The 18,841-nt window shown below is 38.4% G+C and overlaps 1 protein-coding gene and 1 pseudogene across 1 annotated transcript; one reads left to right on the top strand and one right to left on the bottom strand.

The window, feature by feature from the left end:
• Nucleotides 1–1,406: 1,406 nt before the first annotated feature.
• On the bottom strand, nucleotides 1,407–5,036 carry LOC132178191 (protein HEADING DATE 3B-like; annotated as a pseudogene).
• Nucleotides 5,037–10,924: 5,888 nt separating this feature from the next.
• On the top strand, nucleotides 10,925–12,122 carry LOC132179802 (MLP-like protein 43). The gene is made up of 2 exons (XM_059592579.2): nucleotides 10,925–11,236; nucleotides 11,653–12,122. Exons 1-2 carry the CDS (start codon nucleotides 11,047–11,049, stop codon nucleotides 11,916–11,918), a joined length of 456 nt encoding a protein of 151 aa, XP_059448562.2. The 5' UTR covers nucleotides 10,925–11,046; the 3' UTR covers nucleotides 11,919–12,122.
• Nucleotides 12,123–18,841: the final 6,719 nt, after the last annotated feature.

The following is an 18,841-nucleotide window of genomic DNA, read 5'->3' as shown; positions in this document are numbered from 1 at the left end:
TCAAAAATATATCTGTTGACGTGTCTTGTTCGACACGTCAATATGTTTTGACGTGGCAAACAGAAGTTACTGTTTGCCACGTCAAAATATAGCCTTTTTTTTGTAGTGAGTCGTCACTCTCCAACTCTCGATCTCAGACTCTCAGATCTGGACAGCCACAGCCAGGAGTAGGACTGGTTATTTGTCGCTAATCGGTGAGCAAGTGAGTGAGTGCTGCACAGTCCATGGCTATTAGCCTATTACAGTGCAAGAGCAGAGGTTTTGTGTTTATTTGGAATAATAATCCCCACACTTCAACGGAATTGGATTTCTCAAGTTGGTGATTTGTTTCGACAGTCGGCAAGTCTGAAAACAAAACGCTTTTGAGCCGCAGGATAGGTTGGAGTCGGGAAGAGGGGTTAGGGATTTAGGGTAAGATTAATTTTTTTTTTTTTCTTTTTCTTTTCTTTAGTGTATTGCCTTGTTGGTGCTGAAGAGTTGAGACTTGAGAATTTTTTTTTTTATTTTTTTTTTAAGGTGGTAAAAATATTTTGCAGGGCAGTAAGGATTTTGAAATTTTTTACCAGGGGCGTCCTTCAACTATCGACTTAAAATTACTTTTTTTTTGTTTTTTTTTTACCGGGGGCGCCCGCCCCTGGGTCGCCCCCCTTTCTCTCCGCCACTGAAGAAAAAGACTTACCACATCTACACAATTACTCTAAAAGGACTAGTTAAAGTTAGATTAAAGTTTCTTGAAATCATCTATAAATCTCAATCCCACCTAATAGGGAACCAATATGAGATTAGTACTCAAGGACCACCTTCATGATCTACTCACCCCAATGTGTGACTAATTTCTAGGGTATCATAGTTAAGTCACACAGACAAAGATGTTGAGTTGCTCCACCTAGATCTTTAGGGCATTGTATTAAAGCCTAAATTCTGCATACGAACATTGATACATGGTGCTTTCCTTTCACATCATATTTAAGTATGCTATTAGTCTTAAATTTTAAACCCTAACGAGTGATTTGATAAAAGTTGAACACTGCAATATTTTTGCCCTGATTTCTTAAGAAATTAATTGTGATGCAGGTTTGCCTTAATTGTCTCAAATAAAATCAGCAAATATTCGCTGGTCCGTGGTCTACCTGCAATTTTTATTTTATTTTTGATCAAGTTGGAAAAGGGTTGCCTGCATAAGGAACATATGATAACAGAAGAGTTCAATATTGCCAGTCAAAAGAATTTCTCCGACTGAATTTCTTCTGAATACATAAATGGAATAACAAGGCAAAAATGATTTTTTTTCAACCTTTCAAGAATATATTTACAACATTACCATGTGTGATCATAAACAAGATGATTTACAGATACAAAATTCTTAAAGGAGTATGACAAAATAGTTGATTCCCACCAACTACTAATCATAATTGTTTCCTCTCTTCCTTTATTGACCGAAAAATCCGGAATGCTGATTCAGTTGCTGATCTTGGATTATGAGGTACAACCTTAATAACTTGTGTCCGATTCTCACTAGTTTGCACATTTTGATCCATTAATGCGTGAGCTGTGGGTGTTGTAGGAAAAAGAGGAAGTGCATCATCTCCTTTAGCCCTGTAAGAGGGGCTACTTGCTGCACTTCCCTGTAACTCACTCTCTTTTGATGCTGGGAACTTGCCAGCATGACATGAGATTACTCGAGTTACCTCGCTGGACATGTTACATGAGCTTTGCTGGGGTATGGTAAAGTTGATGTCCCCAATCATCAACTGATTGTCTGGTCTATTCGATTGAGCTCCGGCAAACGGGCTTGTTTCCTCGACACCTGAACTGGATACAGATTGATTCATGACTGGGAGACCATACAGTGAAAAGTATGTCTGGCCTAAAGGAGGCGTGCCCGGAAGAATGGGAGCCGGAACACCGTAAACAATGTTTAACATGAAAGCTGAAGTTGGAAGACATGGCCCCGTGTAGGGCTTGTAAATAAGTCCTTCAGATGGAGACATTGCAGGGACTAACCACTGGTTTCCTGGTGGTGGGTGGAAACACCATGGGGCTGGTTTGGTGCTGGTGGTCAAAGGAGTTAAAGCTGGATTTGCTAAATGAAGCCCATTTGATTGGTGGGTAGCAAGTCCCTTGCTGTTATCATTATTGACAAAAGGAAGAGGAAACTTTCCAACTGCGCTTTCATCTGTATATTCATCATCTTTAGGGTTTGACTTCATAGAATCATCATTGGCTTTAACAATCAGGGGAGCTGGGGTTCTGCAACATACTCAGACACCAACTTGTTAACTGGAGGAGATACTTTTGTTGAACGCTTGCCCAAATAAAGGTTATCTTCAAGTAATAGTTGTGGTGACCCAGCCATCCTTCTTTGTACCTGTTTCATTTGGAAGGAGTAATATAACTCCTTTTACACAGAGTGAATTGAAAAACCGAAAAAATACGACCGCATATAATCGAAGAAGAAATGGCTTAGCAATTTAAACAGGCATTGACCAGCTTACCTTAATCAGTCGATGCAACTCAAACACTTGCAGTGCCAACACTCTTTGTTGACTGAAAATTAAAACACAAGAGTTGGATCAAACACTAAATAATTTTCAATCATAAAGAGTTGGAAATGAAACATATAAGTTTTAAAAAAGAAAATGTTCATGGAAAAAGTAGAAGTAAACCAAATGGAATCAACTTTATGGTCTAGTCAAGAGCAACAATGAATGATGAAAGCACAAAAGAAGGAGAAATCAGTTTGGTAAAAACAAATAAAGAAAGATAAGTGTTCATCCAAAAAAACAAAGAGAAACAGAACATCACTGATTGACAGAAGAAGATTGTTCTTGATTGCCAAACGCCCTAAAACGAGAATGGCATCTGATCCATAAAAAAGTGAGAAGCTGTAAACCACAAATCCCAAACTGTGACCTCAAACTTTAGTATGCATTGACGACTCATATAATACCACTCTTAACGAGACTCTGGCCTCCTTAGATCCGCTTACTCTTAAAGCTGGATATAGTTTAGGATAAATTTTAATTATCTACCTCTCTTTTTACACCATTGTCTTTGGATCCCCAAAGTCTGGCTCTTTGTTTAGAAAAGAAACAGGAATCAAATTTTTTCTCAATCTTAACGGGTTCTGAAGAATAAAGAAATAGAAAGACACAATTGAAAGTGTTGGATAGGGGAAATTCATTGGAGAAGTGATGCTTTTCCTTTGCAACCGTTAATCATTTGGTTATCGATTTGCAGTGTCATTGTATCTCTTTATTCTCCTTGCATCTTATTGCAGTGCATTCCTCTAGCTACATCATCTATCAACCATATCGTCGTACTGGTGTATATTTCTTAAAAAACTCCCCCCACCCCCCACCTCCAACCTTGCTTTTCTATAAGTAATTGAAATGCTATTAAAGGTAAAAAGCAATACCTAGGTACACAAGAAGTATACAAGAGAAACACTTAGTTAAAAGGAGAAAAAAGAACAAAAAAATCATGAAAACTAAGCATCAAAGGAGTTAGAAACGCAGCTATTCAAATACAAAGAGTATTAAAGAAAAATGACTTAAGTTCCATCAATATCCTCTGGCGGTCCTCGAAACTTCTATAATGCATTTCCTTCCGAAGGCACCATCTTCACAGTCTAACTACTATCACCAGTCACCAACAAGCAAATAAGTCAACTAACTTGTCTATTTTTTTTTTTTTTGGACATGTCCACACAAAGGGGGGGAGGGGGAATTCGAACTAGTAAAAATCATAATAGAAAAAATTGGGGTTATTTTTTCATTATTTTTACCACATATGCTTAAAGCAAGGGCCATATATGGGGTGGCTGGGGCCAAACGGGGGTTGCTGAGCCACCCCCAAGGCTCTCGAGGGTGGTTCGGCCACGCCCTAGCTGGCCATTTCGAGGTGGCATGAGCCACCCCTTAGCAAAAATGGGGGTGGTTGGCCACCCCCTATGGCCAAAATCGGATGGCTAGCCACCTCAACCCTCTAGATTATTATTATTTTTTAAAAAGTTTGTTAATTAGGGTTATTATTATTCTTTTCTATTTTTTTTTATTATATTGTCAGCATATGTGGCATCAAAAGCATATGTACCACCTATGATATAATGCCACATCATGTAATATTTTGATTTGACACCAATAGGTGGCATTAGGGACACATGTCACCGTCTTACAAGTGCTGACAAAGAGATTCCTAAAATATTTAGACATATCATGGACAGAAGTACTAAGTGTGTCTTTTCAATATTCAAAGGTATCACTTGGGACACTTTTTGATTCAATATTCAAAGGTATCACTTGGGACACTTTTTGAAACCGATGAGTTTGTTTGATTTTGGGCCTAACCACATATACCAAAATTGCATTTAACCCTAAAAAATATTTTATATCAGAATTCTTTGTTCGGCTTACCTACAATATCAATCCTGAAACATTATTGATAATAATAGTTCCAATAATGGCAATTCATGATGAATCATGATTCTCGTTACGATACAACCAGATAAATAATATCTTGAAGAACGAAACTATGAGTCTTCTTGCTAGGAATCAATTAGGGTTTCTTAACGGAACTCTTTGATTTAATTGCTAGTGGAGAGGTTTGGTCTCCAACCGTTCAGCGGGAGTGGAGTGATAGCGTTTGGAAATTCTGGTAGAGGTAATCTGAAGGCGAAAAGGGAAGGAACATGGCAGAAGGTTTTTTGAATACTGAAGGGGAATAGGTGGGAATTGATATCACAGAAGAGGATGTAATAGAGGTATGTGCTAGAGGGGAGAATTGTCTGATAGGCAGAATATGGGCTGAAAAGAAGATTAATAAAGAAGCTTTCAAAACAGTTCTATTGCGGATCTGGCGTGCAGAGGGGTGTGTCACTTTCAAGGAGCTTCAAGAGAATATGTGGATTTTTTAATTCACAAATGTGGAGATCAAAGAAAGTGATGGTGGGACGACCCTGGTCTTTTGATCGGCAGATACTGATTCTCAATAAGTTTAATGGCCTTGTCCCTCCCTCCTGAATGGATTTCATGCATTTGCCCTTTTCATGACATGCCACTTCTTTGTATGTCAAGAGTGGGCACCAAAATAGGCCAAACGCTTGGAGTTTTGGAGGACGTGGATGTGTCAGGAGACGGTGTGGGTTGGGGAAAAAGCCTAAGGCTCCGGGTCCTGATTGATCTAACAAAACCCCTCGAATGCGGACGTACTTTGACATTGGGAGGAAAATCTGTGTGGGTCATTTTGAAGTATGAACAACTCTCGCAGTTTTGTTTCCAGTGTGGCCGAATTCTCCATGGGCCTAGGGGATGTCCTGAAAATTTAAACAGGAGGACGAATGTGGCGGACGGAGAGAAAGGATGAGGAGTGCGGCTCAGGGCAGAAGAAACGAGAAGGAAAGGAGGCAGATATATTAAACCAGAGATGATGGCTAGGGAACACTCGAAAGCGGCGATTCAGTCACCGGATGGTAACCAGAACCAAGAGGAAAAGGAAAGAAAAAGTCTCAGTCCTCCAAATATGGCAAGAAGTGGATCTGTCTTTACTTTTTTCCCAATTGAGAAGAATCCCCATCATGAGGGGTATAATGGGCGCAAAATTTATGGGGAAGATACCAAGCGGGGATCACGGCGCAACACTACACCTAGCATTTTTGAAAAAGGGAGAGGGCAGATGGGAGAAGTCACTGGAGCTCCAGATTTGCAAAAGGGTCAACTAAAAGGGAATATAATAAAGGTGTCAGAATTCCCTTCCAAGGGATCTTCTAATTCTCACGTTGTGGGTTTTGAGAGGGGCCCAGGAGGAAAGAAGGGTAAGATGGCTGATTTGGGTCCTTAAAAGAAGTTATCTTGTGGGCCGCGGACAAAAGAGCAAAATGAGGCATATGGGTCCAAAAGAAAGAGGGAGAATTCTCCTGACTTGGAGAACATGGGACAATGTATAATGGCCTTGGAAGGAACACCAACGGGAAATAGCCTACGAGTGTGGAAGAAGAAAGCATGGGAGAGTCCTGGAGCGGCAAATTTACTACGTTCCGTGAATCCGCAAGAAGGGGACATGTAAGAGAGAGAAGGGGAAGGGAGGAATAACCCAAAAATTATGGGATTGGCGGAGGCTGTGAAACAGCCCTGCCAACAGCCATGATTCTAATTAGTTGGAATTGCCAGGGGCTTGGGAACTCAACGGCAGTTCGAGACCTATGCCTTTTGGCTGAGGAGAAGAAGCCCAATGTTTTGTTTCTCATCGAAACATGACGGACTCATAAGGAAATAGAACGGACTCGAATAAAGCTTGGATATGAAAGTTTATTTGCAGTGGACTCTATCGGTAGAAGTGGAGGACTAGCTCTATTATATGGAAGGATGATTGTGATGTGACTATCCAAAATTTCTCAAGGCGCCATATTAATGCTATAGTTAAGTCACCGGAGGAAGAAGTGGACTGGACATTCACGGGTTTCTATGGGAATCCGGAGGTAGAAAGACGACATGAGTCATGGAATTTGTTAAAACATCTCAAGAATCTGGCCCAGGGGCCATGGCTTAGTGTAGGTGACTTTAAAGAAATAGTGTATATGAGAGAGAAATGGGGAGGAGTTGAATGAAGGGAGAGGAAATTGGAGCAATTCCGCACCACCTTGGAGGAATGGTTTTTGAGCGATTTGGGGTATAAGGGGTCAAAATTCACTTGGACCAACGCAAGGGAGGATGGTGGTTTCATAAAGGAGCACCTAGATCAGGCTCTTGCTAATAACGAGTGGTGCTCAATTTTCCAAGAAAGGGAAGTGCAAGTGTTGGTGGCGTGTTCTTCAAATCACAAATCGCTATTGATTAGATTTGGGGGATATAGAGAGGAGAGGTACCACTGGTCAAAAGGGTTCAGGTTTGAGAGTAAAATGGATGTTGGAAGAGGACTTTCATGGGGTTATATAGGGAGCTTGGAATAAGGGGAGCCATTAGGGGAATGGGATGGCCGTTGTAACAAACAACTTATTAAATTGTAGGAATGCATTACTACAATGGAGCAACAAGTTTGGTTCTACAGAGAGGAATTTGAAGAAAAAGACGGCCTAGATAGAAAAGCTCCAACAATATGAGAGACCCCAGAATCAGTCTAAGATCGAAATGCTCAAAAAAGAGATAGCTCTAATGCTAGAACAGGAGGATCTAAAGTAGAAACAATGGGCAAAACAGGCTTGGTTTCAAAATGGGGACCGAAACACATCATACTTCCATGAATGGGCCAATCAGAGAAGAAAAGCAAATAGAATTACTCAAATCAAGGATGAGGCAAAGGGTGTTTGGAAGACAAAGCATGAAGTCAGCGAGGCCTTCGTCCATTATTTCCAAATGTTATTCTCCACAGGCGGGATGTTTGGGACTGATGCATGTCTGGAGGAAATGGGGCCTAGAGTAACGGAAACTATGAACAACTTACTGTTGGGCGAATATAAAATGGAGGAAGTGGGGACAGCTTTGATGGGGCTCCACTGAAATTGCCGGGGTCGGACAGATATGCGGCATGTTTTTTCCAAAAATCTTGGAAAATAGTAAATCATGAGGTTTGTCTTGCTATGCTTGGTTTTTTGAATGGTGGTAATTTTGATCTTGTTATAAATCAAACCTACATAGCCCTGATCCCCCCAAAAAAGAAACCATCTATTGTAACTGAATTCAGACCCATTAGTTTATGTAATGTAATTTATAAAATAATTGCGAAGGTCATAGCTAATAGGTTGAAAAAAGTGCTGCCTGATATTATTTCTCCCTACCAAAGTGCTTTTGTGCCAGGAAGGCTTATCACCGATAATATTTTGGTGGCTTTTGAAGCATTGCACACAATGAATGGAAGAATGAGGGGGCGAAAGGGATATATGGCACTCAAGCTTATGATAAGCAAGGATAGAGTGGAGTGGGATTTCTTGGAGGGGATCATGCTTAAAATGGGGCTTGACTCAGGATGGATTCAGAAAGTCAAGACTTGTGTACATACGGTGTTGTATTTAGTGTTGATAAATGGCCAAGCTCATGGCCGCATTATTCCTTCTAGGGGACTGCGCCAAGGGGGCCCTGTTTCCTCATATTTTTTTATTTTATGTGCTGAGGGGCTAAGCCATATGCTTTGTCGAGCTGAAATGGAAAAACATATTACAGGGTTGCCTATCTCAAGAGCAGGTGTGAGGCTTAATCACCTTTTTTTTTTTTTTTTTTTTGCAGATGACAGCTTACTATTTTGCAGAGCCAACCTGGATGAATGGAATAAAATGCAGGAGATTCTAGAGATGTATGAAAAGAACTATGGACAGAGATTAAATATGGAGAAAATCTCTCTATTTTTTAGCAAAAATACCGAGATGGAAGTTCGGGCGCATATAGTCTTTAGCAGAAGTAATTTCGACTCAAAGATATGAAAATTACATGGGTCTCCCAGCCCTTACTGGTAAGTCTCGTTTACGTTCTTTTAAGAAAATATAAGGGCGTATATGGGACTGGCTAAATGGATGGAAGGAGAAATTCCTCACTCATGCCGGGAAAGAAGTGTTGTTGAAGTCTGTCATCCAAGCGATACCTATGTATACGATAAGTGTTTTCAAACTTCCAAAATTGTTATGTAAGCAAATCAATTTGATGATGTTAAGATTTTGGTGGGGGCACAAAGATAACCTGTCTAGGGTGGCTTGGATGAGTTGGAACAAAATGGGGATGAGTAAGGCCCAAGGAGGTTTAGGTTATCGAGATTTAGAGAATTTTAATCAAGCACTCCTCGCAAAACAAAGTTGGAGGTTAGTTCAACATCCAAACTCCCTTGTTGCAGAAGTTTTGCAGGAGAAGTATTTTCCCAATGGCACTTTTTTGGAATCAACTCTAGGAAACAAGCCCTCCTTTACATGGAGGAGTATATGGAATGCGAAGAAATTATTACAAGCAAGTTTATTATGGAGGGTTGGAAATGGTCAGGCAAGTTTATTATGGAGGGTTGGAAATGGTCAGTCCATTCATGTATGGGGGATCGATGGCTTCCAACACCAACAACACACATGGTGCAGACCCCTATTCGAATCTTAACCCAGGATGCCAAAGTCCAGCAGCTGATGGATGAAGAGAATCAAGAGTAGAATATTCCACTGATTGAAGAATTATTCATGAAGGAGGAGGCAGAGGCTATATGTAGCTTGGTTATCAAACCAAGTAGACAACAAGATAGGATGGTTTGGGCGGGAACCAAGAACGGGACTTTCTCGGTCCGCAGTGCATACCACCTAGCACAATCTCTGGGGGAATAGGAAAAGGGTACGAGTTCGGCGAGGGGTCCATGTGGAGAGATCTGGAACAAGATATGGGCAGTGAAAGGGCCTCGGGTTGTCTAGATGTTCATCTGGAAAGCATGCCAAAATCTATTACCCACAAAAGGAAATCTCTACCACAGCAATATAACTCTTGACCCTCTATGTCCCTTATGCGAAAGGATGGAGGAGACCTCAGGGCATGCTCTTTGGAGTTGCCCCTCAGCTCAAGATGTCTGGCTGAAGTGCAATCGAAAGCTACAGTAATTCTCAAGCACTAAGGTTGATTTTCTTCATCTTTTTGAGGAACTCTTGGGGAAATTAGCTGAGGAGGAGATGCTGTTTTTTGTGTCTGTACCACGGTAGATATGGTTTTGTAGGAATACAATTGTGTTTGGTGGGAAGTTGAGATCACCCACAGCAGTAATTTAGAAGGCGAAGGAGCACTTATTTGAGCAAGAGAACGTGTTATCTGTACAGAGGCAAGAAAGCAGAGCATCATGCTCGTCTACGGACGCCAAACACATGAAGAGACCCCCTGATGGTTACGTGAAAATAAATTGGGCCGCATCTCTTGACTCAAAGGGGAGTGGCATGGGGCTGGTAGCAAGGAACCACGATGGGAGGGTGATGGCCACTTTCTGTGCAAACACACCTTATATACGAGACCCTGCTTCAGCGGAGGCACTAGGTATGTGGCAAGCAGTGGAATTGGGTATTAAGATGGGGTGGCTAAAAATAATACTGGAAGGAGATGCGCTTGAAGTCATCCAACATTTGAGAAATAAGGGGAGCTGGTGGGATCCTACGTTTCAGTAGTGGACGATGCGAAGCTGAATCTAGATGGTTTTTTAGACTGGAAGGTGGAGCATATTTCCCGAAATGCAAACGAGGTGGCGCACAGACTTGCCAAGCTAGGCTTATCCTTACAGGGAGAGCATTTGTGGGTGGAAGATTATCACCCGTGTATTCAACCATATGTATTGGTTGATCAGCTTTCTGTTTAATAAAGGAGAAGCGAAACGATTTCAAAAAAAAAAAAAAAAAAAAAAGTTCCAATAATGGCTACTTTTATTATTCTTATTATTATTATTCATTTTTATATAGAAGATGGTGCACTCGAATAGCTGTAGCTGCTATCTTTAGATATTAATACGTATGAGATATCTACATTTCTAAAGGTGCGTTGGTGCGTGTATCGCATATAAGATGTCTTCTTTCCTTTTATAAATTAATCGTTTGGACATATCTCTGATTTTTTTTTTTTTGAAATATCTCTGATTTGTTAAATCCCACAAAAGATACTGCATTTGTGGCATCAATAATGGAGTCTGTCTACATTTTTTTGTTTTGTTTTTTGGTTTGTCCGATCCCACACTGCTAGTTTTCAGGTGCATTTAATTGTGACATCAATTCATGTCTCAGCCACACGTTTTGACAACATGGATCGTCATGGGTGGGTGCATGGATGCACGCTTTAACCCATACATACGTAGCCAGCTAGCCCACGCTACAAAAATTAGGCAAAATAGTGACACATGGTTTTTTGAGTGACGTGCGTTTATTATTGACGTCGTTCAATTGGACAACATCGTATCAATAGTAAAACGAATCATCTAAGAGAGGGTATTTTACTATACACATCTATATATATAGACTAGCTAGGTAGGGGAAGCCAAATCATCTTTATCAATCTGTGCTAAGCTTTCAGTTGATTATAAGCTACTTCGTTTCTGGGTATAACTTTCACTAGCTAGGAAAATATGGCCTCTCTAAAGGGTAAGTTGGAGACTGAAATAGAGATTAAGGCAGATCCTCAGAAGTTCTACGAAATCTTTAAGAAACAAGCCCACCAAGTTCCCAACGCCACTCCTGACCATATACAGGCAGTTGAGGTGCATGAAGGTGATTGGGAGACACATGGCTCCATCAAGCTCTGGAAATACACTGTTGGTAAGCCAATCACACCACCCTACTAACTTGGTCTTCACTGCAATATTCCCAGTTCTTTTTCTTTAAATTTTGTTAGAGTACATTAAATGGTTTCAACACTAAACTATGGCACAAGGGTAGGGTTAACGATTGAGATGACGTGACAGTGAAAATCAGCTACAAATCCTTGTTGATCAGGAGGTTGATTTTCACTACCGCGTCATTTAAGTAGTATGGGTCGTATAAGGGTCTACAAAATAACATTACTCTTAAAGAAAACTAAAAGCATATTAATTTCGTACTTATTATTAGAAGTTCATATATATATATATATATATATATATATATATATATATATATATATATTTATTTATTTATTCTTGTGAAACTGAATTTAATGCCCATATACATTAATTGTTTCCTTGTGAAAACCATAGAGGGGAATGCCGAGGTTTTCAAAGAGAAGGTTGAGTTTGATGATGCAAGCAAGACAGTAACTCTTGTTGGTGTTGAAGGAGATGTTATGAAGAGTTACAAGACCTTTAAGCCCATCTTTAAGGTTACTCCCAAGGGTGGTGGCAGCTTGGCGACATTGAGTATTGAATATGAGAAACTGAGAGCTGATGTTCCTGCGCCAAACAAGTACTTCACCATGATGCTTAATATCGCTAAGGATGTTGATGCACATCTTGTGAAGGCATGATAAAAGGGATGTGTCCTGATCTACTCCTATTAATTATATAATCATAAAAAGCAAGCACTGTGTATTTTTGCTTGTGTATTGATGTTTTGGGAGCAGATCTCTCTACTGGAGTTCTTATCGTACGTGTCTGTATTGAATAAGTGAAGAGCATGTGGTTTTATTGCTCATTATGTCTTCAAACTAGTATTTGTAATCTGTTTTTATGGTGTGCAAAACTCTATGAAGAAAGTTCTTGATCTTTATTTAGAATAATTTTTATTTTATCTTCTTCGATCTCTTTTTTATCTTAATTTTGATGCTATTTTTTGTTTCATAGATCATATACATCCCATGTATATAAGAATAACCTATTTTCTTCTAAAACAACTGAAGGGTAGGTGAGATTTATTAAGAGAAGTAGATGAGAAAAAGTGGATAGTTGTTGTAGCTATGGATAATTTAAGAAATATATTTGTATTTGAAATTATTTAAATCACGTAAAGAGTCTTATATTGAAATAAAATATAATGAAAGATGTAGCCTATAAAATTTTAACTTGTGGGCCAAACTATGGACTTGGCTTCCCTGCAGTAGGCCAAACTATGGTTTTTTAACCCTTAGAAGGTTAACGTGAATGAAAAAAAAACCGTCAAAAAATTCCGTCTCTTCCTCCGCCGACATCTTGTTCCGCGTGGGAGTAGTTTGATCGAAGTACTACTCTATTGTCTTTGCCTCCAGCTTTGCCTCTTCCTCATATCCGCCGATTTGCCTCCAGCTTTTCCTCTTCCTCCTTCGACAAATGCATGTCACTTCCGCTGGGCCTCCTACAAGAAAAAGAACAGAGCAACTCTGCCTCTCGAATCCTAGTGAGAGTCTTCATAGAATCATAGCTAGAGGTGCTAGTAAGATTCATAGCGCCAACCCATCACAACAGCCCGTTTTCAATTTCCCATTTGGGGGTGGCCAATTGTTTTTCTTTTCTTTTTTGTTTTGTTTTGTGTTTTTTTTTTTTCGAAAATACAATTTTTTTTTAATTTAAAAAAAAAATTAAGTAAGTGCCACGTGTCAACATTTGATTGGTCCACGTGAAATTCCGAGAAGTCAACTAACGGTCAACTGACGGAGGACTAACTTGGTCTATTATCAAAACTACAGGGACTTCCTGTGATAAAAGTGAAACCCCAAAGGAGAAAAAATAAAGTTGGCAAACTCCAGGGGGGTATGAGGTATTTAACCCTTATTATTATTCTTTTATATTTTTTTATATTATATTGTCAGTATATGTGGTATCAAAAGCATATGTACCACCTATGATATAATGCCACATCATCTAGTCTTTTGATTTGACACTAATATGTGGCATTGGGGACACATGTCATCATCTTATAGGTGCTGACATGGAGATTCGTTAAATATTTAGACATATCATGGACGAAAGTACCAAGTGTGCCTTTTCAATATTCACAGGTGTCACTTGGGACACTTTTTGAAATCGATAGGTCTATTTGATTTTGGGCCTAACCACAGGTACCAAAATTGCATTTAACCCTAAAAAATATTTTATATCGAAAATATTTGTTTGGTTTACCTACAATATCGATCTTGAAACATTATTGATAATAATAGTTCCAATAACGGCTACTTTTATTTTTATTATTATTATTATTCATTTTTATATAGAAGATGGTGCACTCGAATAGCTGTAGCTGCTATCTTTAATTAGATATTAATAAGTATGAGATATCTACATTTCTAATGGTGCATTGGTGCGTGCATCACATATGAGATGCCTTCTTTCCTTTTATAAATTAATGGTTTTGAGTCGAAAGGGGTAGTTTAATCTTCATAATATAGGTCACTAGTCCGAATTCCTTCTTCCCGTTTTCTTTGTTTGGACTTGTTAAAAAAACAAAATAAAATAATCGTTTTATCAAATCTCTGATATGTTAAATCCCGCAAAGGATACAGCATTTGTGGCGTCAATTCATGTCCCAGCTAGCCACACGTTAATTAACTCCATTATTATGCTCAATAATTGAGTCTGTCTACAATTTTTTTTTTTTTTTTTTTTTTTTTTTTTGTATTTTGTTTTTTGTTTTTCAGGCACATTTAATTGTGACACCAATTCATGTCCCAGCGACACGTTTTTTTATTTATTTATTTTTATTATTATTTTTAATTTTTATTATACGTTTTGATAACATGGATCGTCAAGGGTTGGTGCATATATGGATGCATGCTTTAACCCATACATATCCGGCCAACTATCCCACTACAAAAATTAGACAAAATAGTGACATGTGGTTTTTTCAGTGGTGCGTCTGCAATTAAAATGATGGGAAAAGTCCACATAACTCCCTCAAACTACCAAAAATTGTCAATGTTCCCCCCAATGACGAAATTACCCTTAGTAAATTTTTTTTTTTTTAAAAAAAAAAATTAAAACTTATAGAAAAAACCTAAAACTAACAAAAAAAAAAAAAAAATCCAAACGTTGGCCATTTTTTTTTTTTAAATCAATTTTATAAGAAAAAAATTTAAAAAATTTCGATTCTTTTTTTTATAAAAATTGAAAATTTTATTTTTTTATTTTTATTTTTATTTTTGTTTTATAATTTTATTTAAATAAAAATTTACGTTTAAAAAAAAAAAAAATTCGTTTAAAAAATGAAATTTTTTGTTTTTTAAAACTAAATAAAAAAAATAGTTTTTTTTTTTAAATAAAAATTTCTATTTTAAAAAAATAAAATAAAAATTTTTGTTTAAAAAAAATTGTTTTTTTAAATATTATTTTTAAATTAAAATTTTTCGTTTTTAAAGAAAATCAATATGGGCATTTTTGCCTTATTGCTAGTCTTGGGGGGACATTGACAATGTTTTGGTAGTTTGGAGAGGACTTTATTATAATTGAAAGTTTGGGGGGGACATTGTCAATTGTGTGGTAGTTTGAGGGGAGTATGTAGACTTTACCCTAAAATAATTTGTCCGAGAAAGGTTGTCTTGAGCGCACCAAGGCAGCACCACTAATGGATCAGCGCGCCGGCGGTCGATCCCATCTAGCTTGCGCTCGAGTGCACCAACGCTGTGGGCAGCCCCAATAGAAAGGCAGTAGCTGAATTTTGCCAAAATTTATTTTGGACCCTTTTGTGAGTTTTTCAATTTTAGGTTTTGGTATTTTTGTTTAGTTTTATGCTTCTTTGTTAGTAGTAATTTTTGATTTCATAATTTTTGTTTTTGTTTATTTTATTTTTTTAAAAAAATGGTTAGTATTTCATGTGGGATATGTGCATGCTAAAGAGTGAGAGTGAAGCATGAATTTTCTGTTTAATAATTTTAATGATTTTTCTGTACAACATGCTTCTCCTAGTTGTAGGAAACTAGCTCCTACCAACTACCCTCACAAGTTTTACCCACATATACCATGTTCACGCTACTCAAATTCTTATCATCATATTAGCAATTGTTTTTACAACCCGGACTGAAGCAACCATTATGTTGATTGGGTGCAACATGATTCCACTTATCACTACAAGAAAGTTGTTCATTAGGGGCGACTTATTAGGGGCGACTAAAAAGTCGCCCCTAATACTCAACTATTAGGGGCGACTTTGAAAGTCGTCCCTAATAGTTCAGTATTAGCGTCCACCTAATAGACGACGCTAATAATGGGTCGAAAATTGCACTATTAGCGTCCACTTTATAGTGGACGCTAATAAGTCGACCCTAATACACGCGCGGGAATTATCCGAGGGGCGGGAAAAATTTAAGCGGCAAAAAAAAAACTTTTAGGGTCCATAATAGTCGACCCTAATAATTAACAAATAGCGTCCACTTAAGTGGACGCTATAAGCTGGGAAAAAAAAAAAAAACAAAAAAAAAATCACAAAAAAGTTCAATAGGGTCGACTCTAAAAGTCGACCCTAATGCTTATGTATTAGGGTCGACAAAAGTCGACCCTAAAGAGTCCGTAGTAAAATAAAAAAAAGTTAAAACAATTAAAATAGATGACTAATAGCGTCCACTCTAAGTGGACGCTGAAGATACATCATTAGGGTCGACTCTAAAAGTCGACCCTAATGCTTATGTATTAGGGTCGACAAAAGTCGACCCTAAAGAGTCCGTAGTAAAATAAAAAAAAGTTAAAACAATTAAAATAGATGACTAATAGCGTCCACTCTAAGTGGACGCTGAAGATACATCATTAGGGTCGACTCTAAAAGTCGACCCTAATGCTTATGTATTAGGGTCGACAAAAGTCGACCCTAAAGAGTCCGTAGTAAAATAAAAAAAAGTTAAAACAATTAAAATAGATGACTAATAGCGTCCACTCTAAGTGGACGCTGAAGATACATCATTAGGGTCGACTCTAAAAGTCGACCCTAATGCTTATGTATTAGGGTCGACAAAAGTCGACCCTAAAGAGTCCGTAGTAAAATAAAAAAAAGTTAAAAAAATTAAAATAGATGACTAATAGCGTCCACTCTAAGTGGACGCTGAAGATACATCATTAGGGTCGACTCTAAAAGTCGACCCTAATGCTTATGTATTAGGGTCGACAAAAGTCGACCCTAAAGAGTCCGTAGTAAAATAAAAAAAAATTAAAAAAATTAAAATAGATGACTAATAGCGTCCACTCTAAGTGGACGCTGAAGATACATCATTAGGGTCGACTCTAAAAGTCGACCCTAATGCTTATGTATTAGGGTCGACAAAAGTCGACCCTAAAGAGTCCGTAGTAAAATAAAAAAAAGTTAAAAAAATTAAAATAGATGACTAATAGCGTCCACTCTAAGTGGACGCTGAAGATACATCATTAGGGTCGACTCTAAAAGTCGACCCTAATGCTTATGTATTAGGGTCGACAAAAGTCGACCCTAAAGAGTCCGTAGTAAAATAAAAAAAAATTAAAAAAATTAAAATAGATGACTAATAGCGTCCACTCTAAGTGGACGCTGAAGATACATCATTAGGGTCGACTCTAAAAGTCGACCCTAATGCTTATGTATTAGGGTCGACAAAAGTCGACCCTAAAGAGTCCGTAGTAAAATAAAAAAAAATTAAAAAAATTAAAATAGATGACTAATAGCGTCCACTCTAAGTGGACGCTGAAGATACATCATTAGGGTCGACTCTAAAAGTCGACCCTAATGCTTATGTATTAGGGTCGACTTTTGTCGACCCTAAAGAGTCGGTAGTAAATAAAAAATAAAAAATAAAATTAAAATAGATGACTAATACCGTCCACTCCAAGTGGACGCTGAAGATACCTCATTAGTGTCGACTTTAATAGTCGACCCTAATGCTTATGTATTAGGGTCGACAAAAGTCGACCCTAAAGAGTCCGTAGTAAAATAAAAAAAAATAATCCATCTGTTATTGCGATCGATCGCACACAATGTGCGATCGATCGCAGTAACAGAATGTTGAAATCCAATATTCGATTACTGCGATCGATCGTAACCATGGTGCGACCGATCGCAACAACAGAAAGTTGGAATCAAACTTTCTGTTACTGCGATCGATCGCACATTGTGTGCGATCGATCGCAGTAACAGAAAGTTGGAATCAAACTTTCTGTTATTGCGATCGGTCGCACACAAGGTGCGATCGATCGCAGTAACAGAAAGTTTGATTCCAACTTTCTGTTATTTCAATCGACCGCACCCATGCAGAAAATCTCAAATATATATATATATATTTTATTGCTGCCCAATAACATCTACTAAAATTGTGTATATATATATCACTGCATTATTTAAAATTTTGAAATAAAGTGACACAATATGCACCGTCGATTCCATCCTCCTAAAGAAAGATTTTAAATTGTATATATTTGCCATTTGGTTAGTTGTTACATATGGACTAATTTGAAGAGTTAATTCTCATTTCATAATTCATATTAAATTTTACAGATCTAATAGTGTATATATATTATATGATGAATATATTGATACCTTATGGAAAGATTTTACACTGTTAAATATAACAAAATAAAATCTAAACCGTAAAATAATTCATCTCAGTTTTAAGTGAAAATATATTGATACCTTGCAATTCAAAAACCATCTATGATGTGCAAATACGGGGTCATTCCCATAAGAAAACACAAAAGCAAGTCAAAAGAAACAAAACTAAAGACAAATAAAAAGATTAACTTAAAACATACTAAACAAAATAAAAAGGGTAAACTATGGGGTGCCTCCCATGAGCGCTAAGTTTAATGTCTTCAGCCAGACGATAGTCCCTGCTTACTGTTGTCTAGAAGATGATGCTCCTGCAGATGGTGGTGGCAACCGGTTGACAATGGACTGCATCAATTCTTCTAAGGCGCCTAGGCGTTTGTCCATTGATTCGTAATTTTTCCGAGCCTCCTTTCTTTGGCCAGCCAACTCTCTCCGAAGGCCCGCTATTTCTTCACTAACTGAGCGGTTTCGTGCTTCACGAAAAATTCTCGGGGCCTCCTCCTCAGCTGCCTCTGAATCAACTATTGGTTCATCTTCGGCCATTGGCTCATCTTCGGCCATTGGCTCGGCCTCATACTCTTCCGCAGCAGCTGCTGGTGCTGGAGCTACCTGGGGCATGTGGGAGAGGCTCTTGTTCCATTGGCGAATGCCAAATATGGGAGTAGTAGTGACTGGTTCATCAGCTGCGGTACCCTTGACGCCTTTCTTCCGGAGGATGTAGGAGATTAAGTATGGGAAAGGCAACCCCCATGAATGTGTGGACCCCGCTCCTCCAACGTGCACCCCATTCCAAAATTTGTAAATTTGCCTCCAAATTATGTCGGGAATGGAGTACCAAGCACCTTTATGGAAGGCGTAGAGTGCTTGAAGAAATTGATCCCGCCTCTGACTTTTGTGCCCCAAGGGAAACGCATTACGGTGTAATACGGAGTCCACAAACCAAAGCCGTTAAGGTAGCTTTGATCGGCTGGCGGCATTATG

The sequence above is a fragment of the Corylus avellana genome, chromosome 4 (genome assembly GCF_965113065.1).
Source record: "Corylus avellana chromosome 4, dhCorAvel1.hap1.2, whole genome shotgun sequence".
Lineage (NCBI taxonomy): Eukaryota > Viridiplantae > Streptophyta > Magnoliopsida > Fagales > Betulaceae > Corylus > Corylus avellana.
Note: the sequence above shows the minus strand (reverse complement) of the source record. Positions and strands in the feature narration are given on the sequence as shown.

Coding starts and splice junctions, on each gene's coding strand:
- LOC132179802 (XM_059592579.2), top strand. CDS start 11,047: ATGGCCTCTCTAAAGGGTAAGTTGGAGACTGAAATAGAGATTAAGGCA. Junction 11,237..11,652: donor GCTCTGGAAATACACTGTTG/GTAAGCCAATCA, acceptor TGAAAACCATAG/AGGGGAATGCCGAGGTTTTC.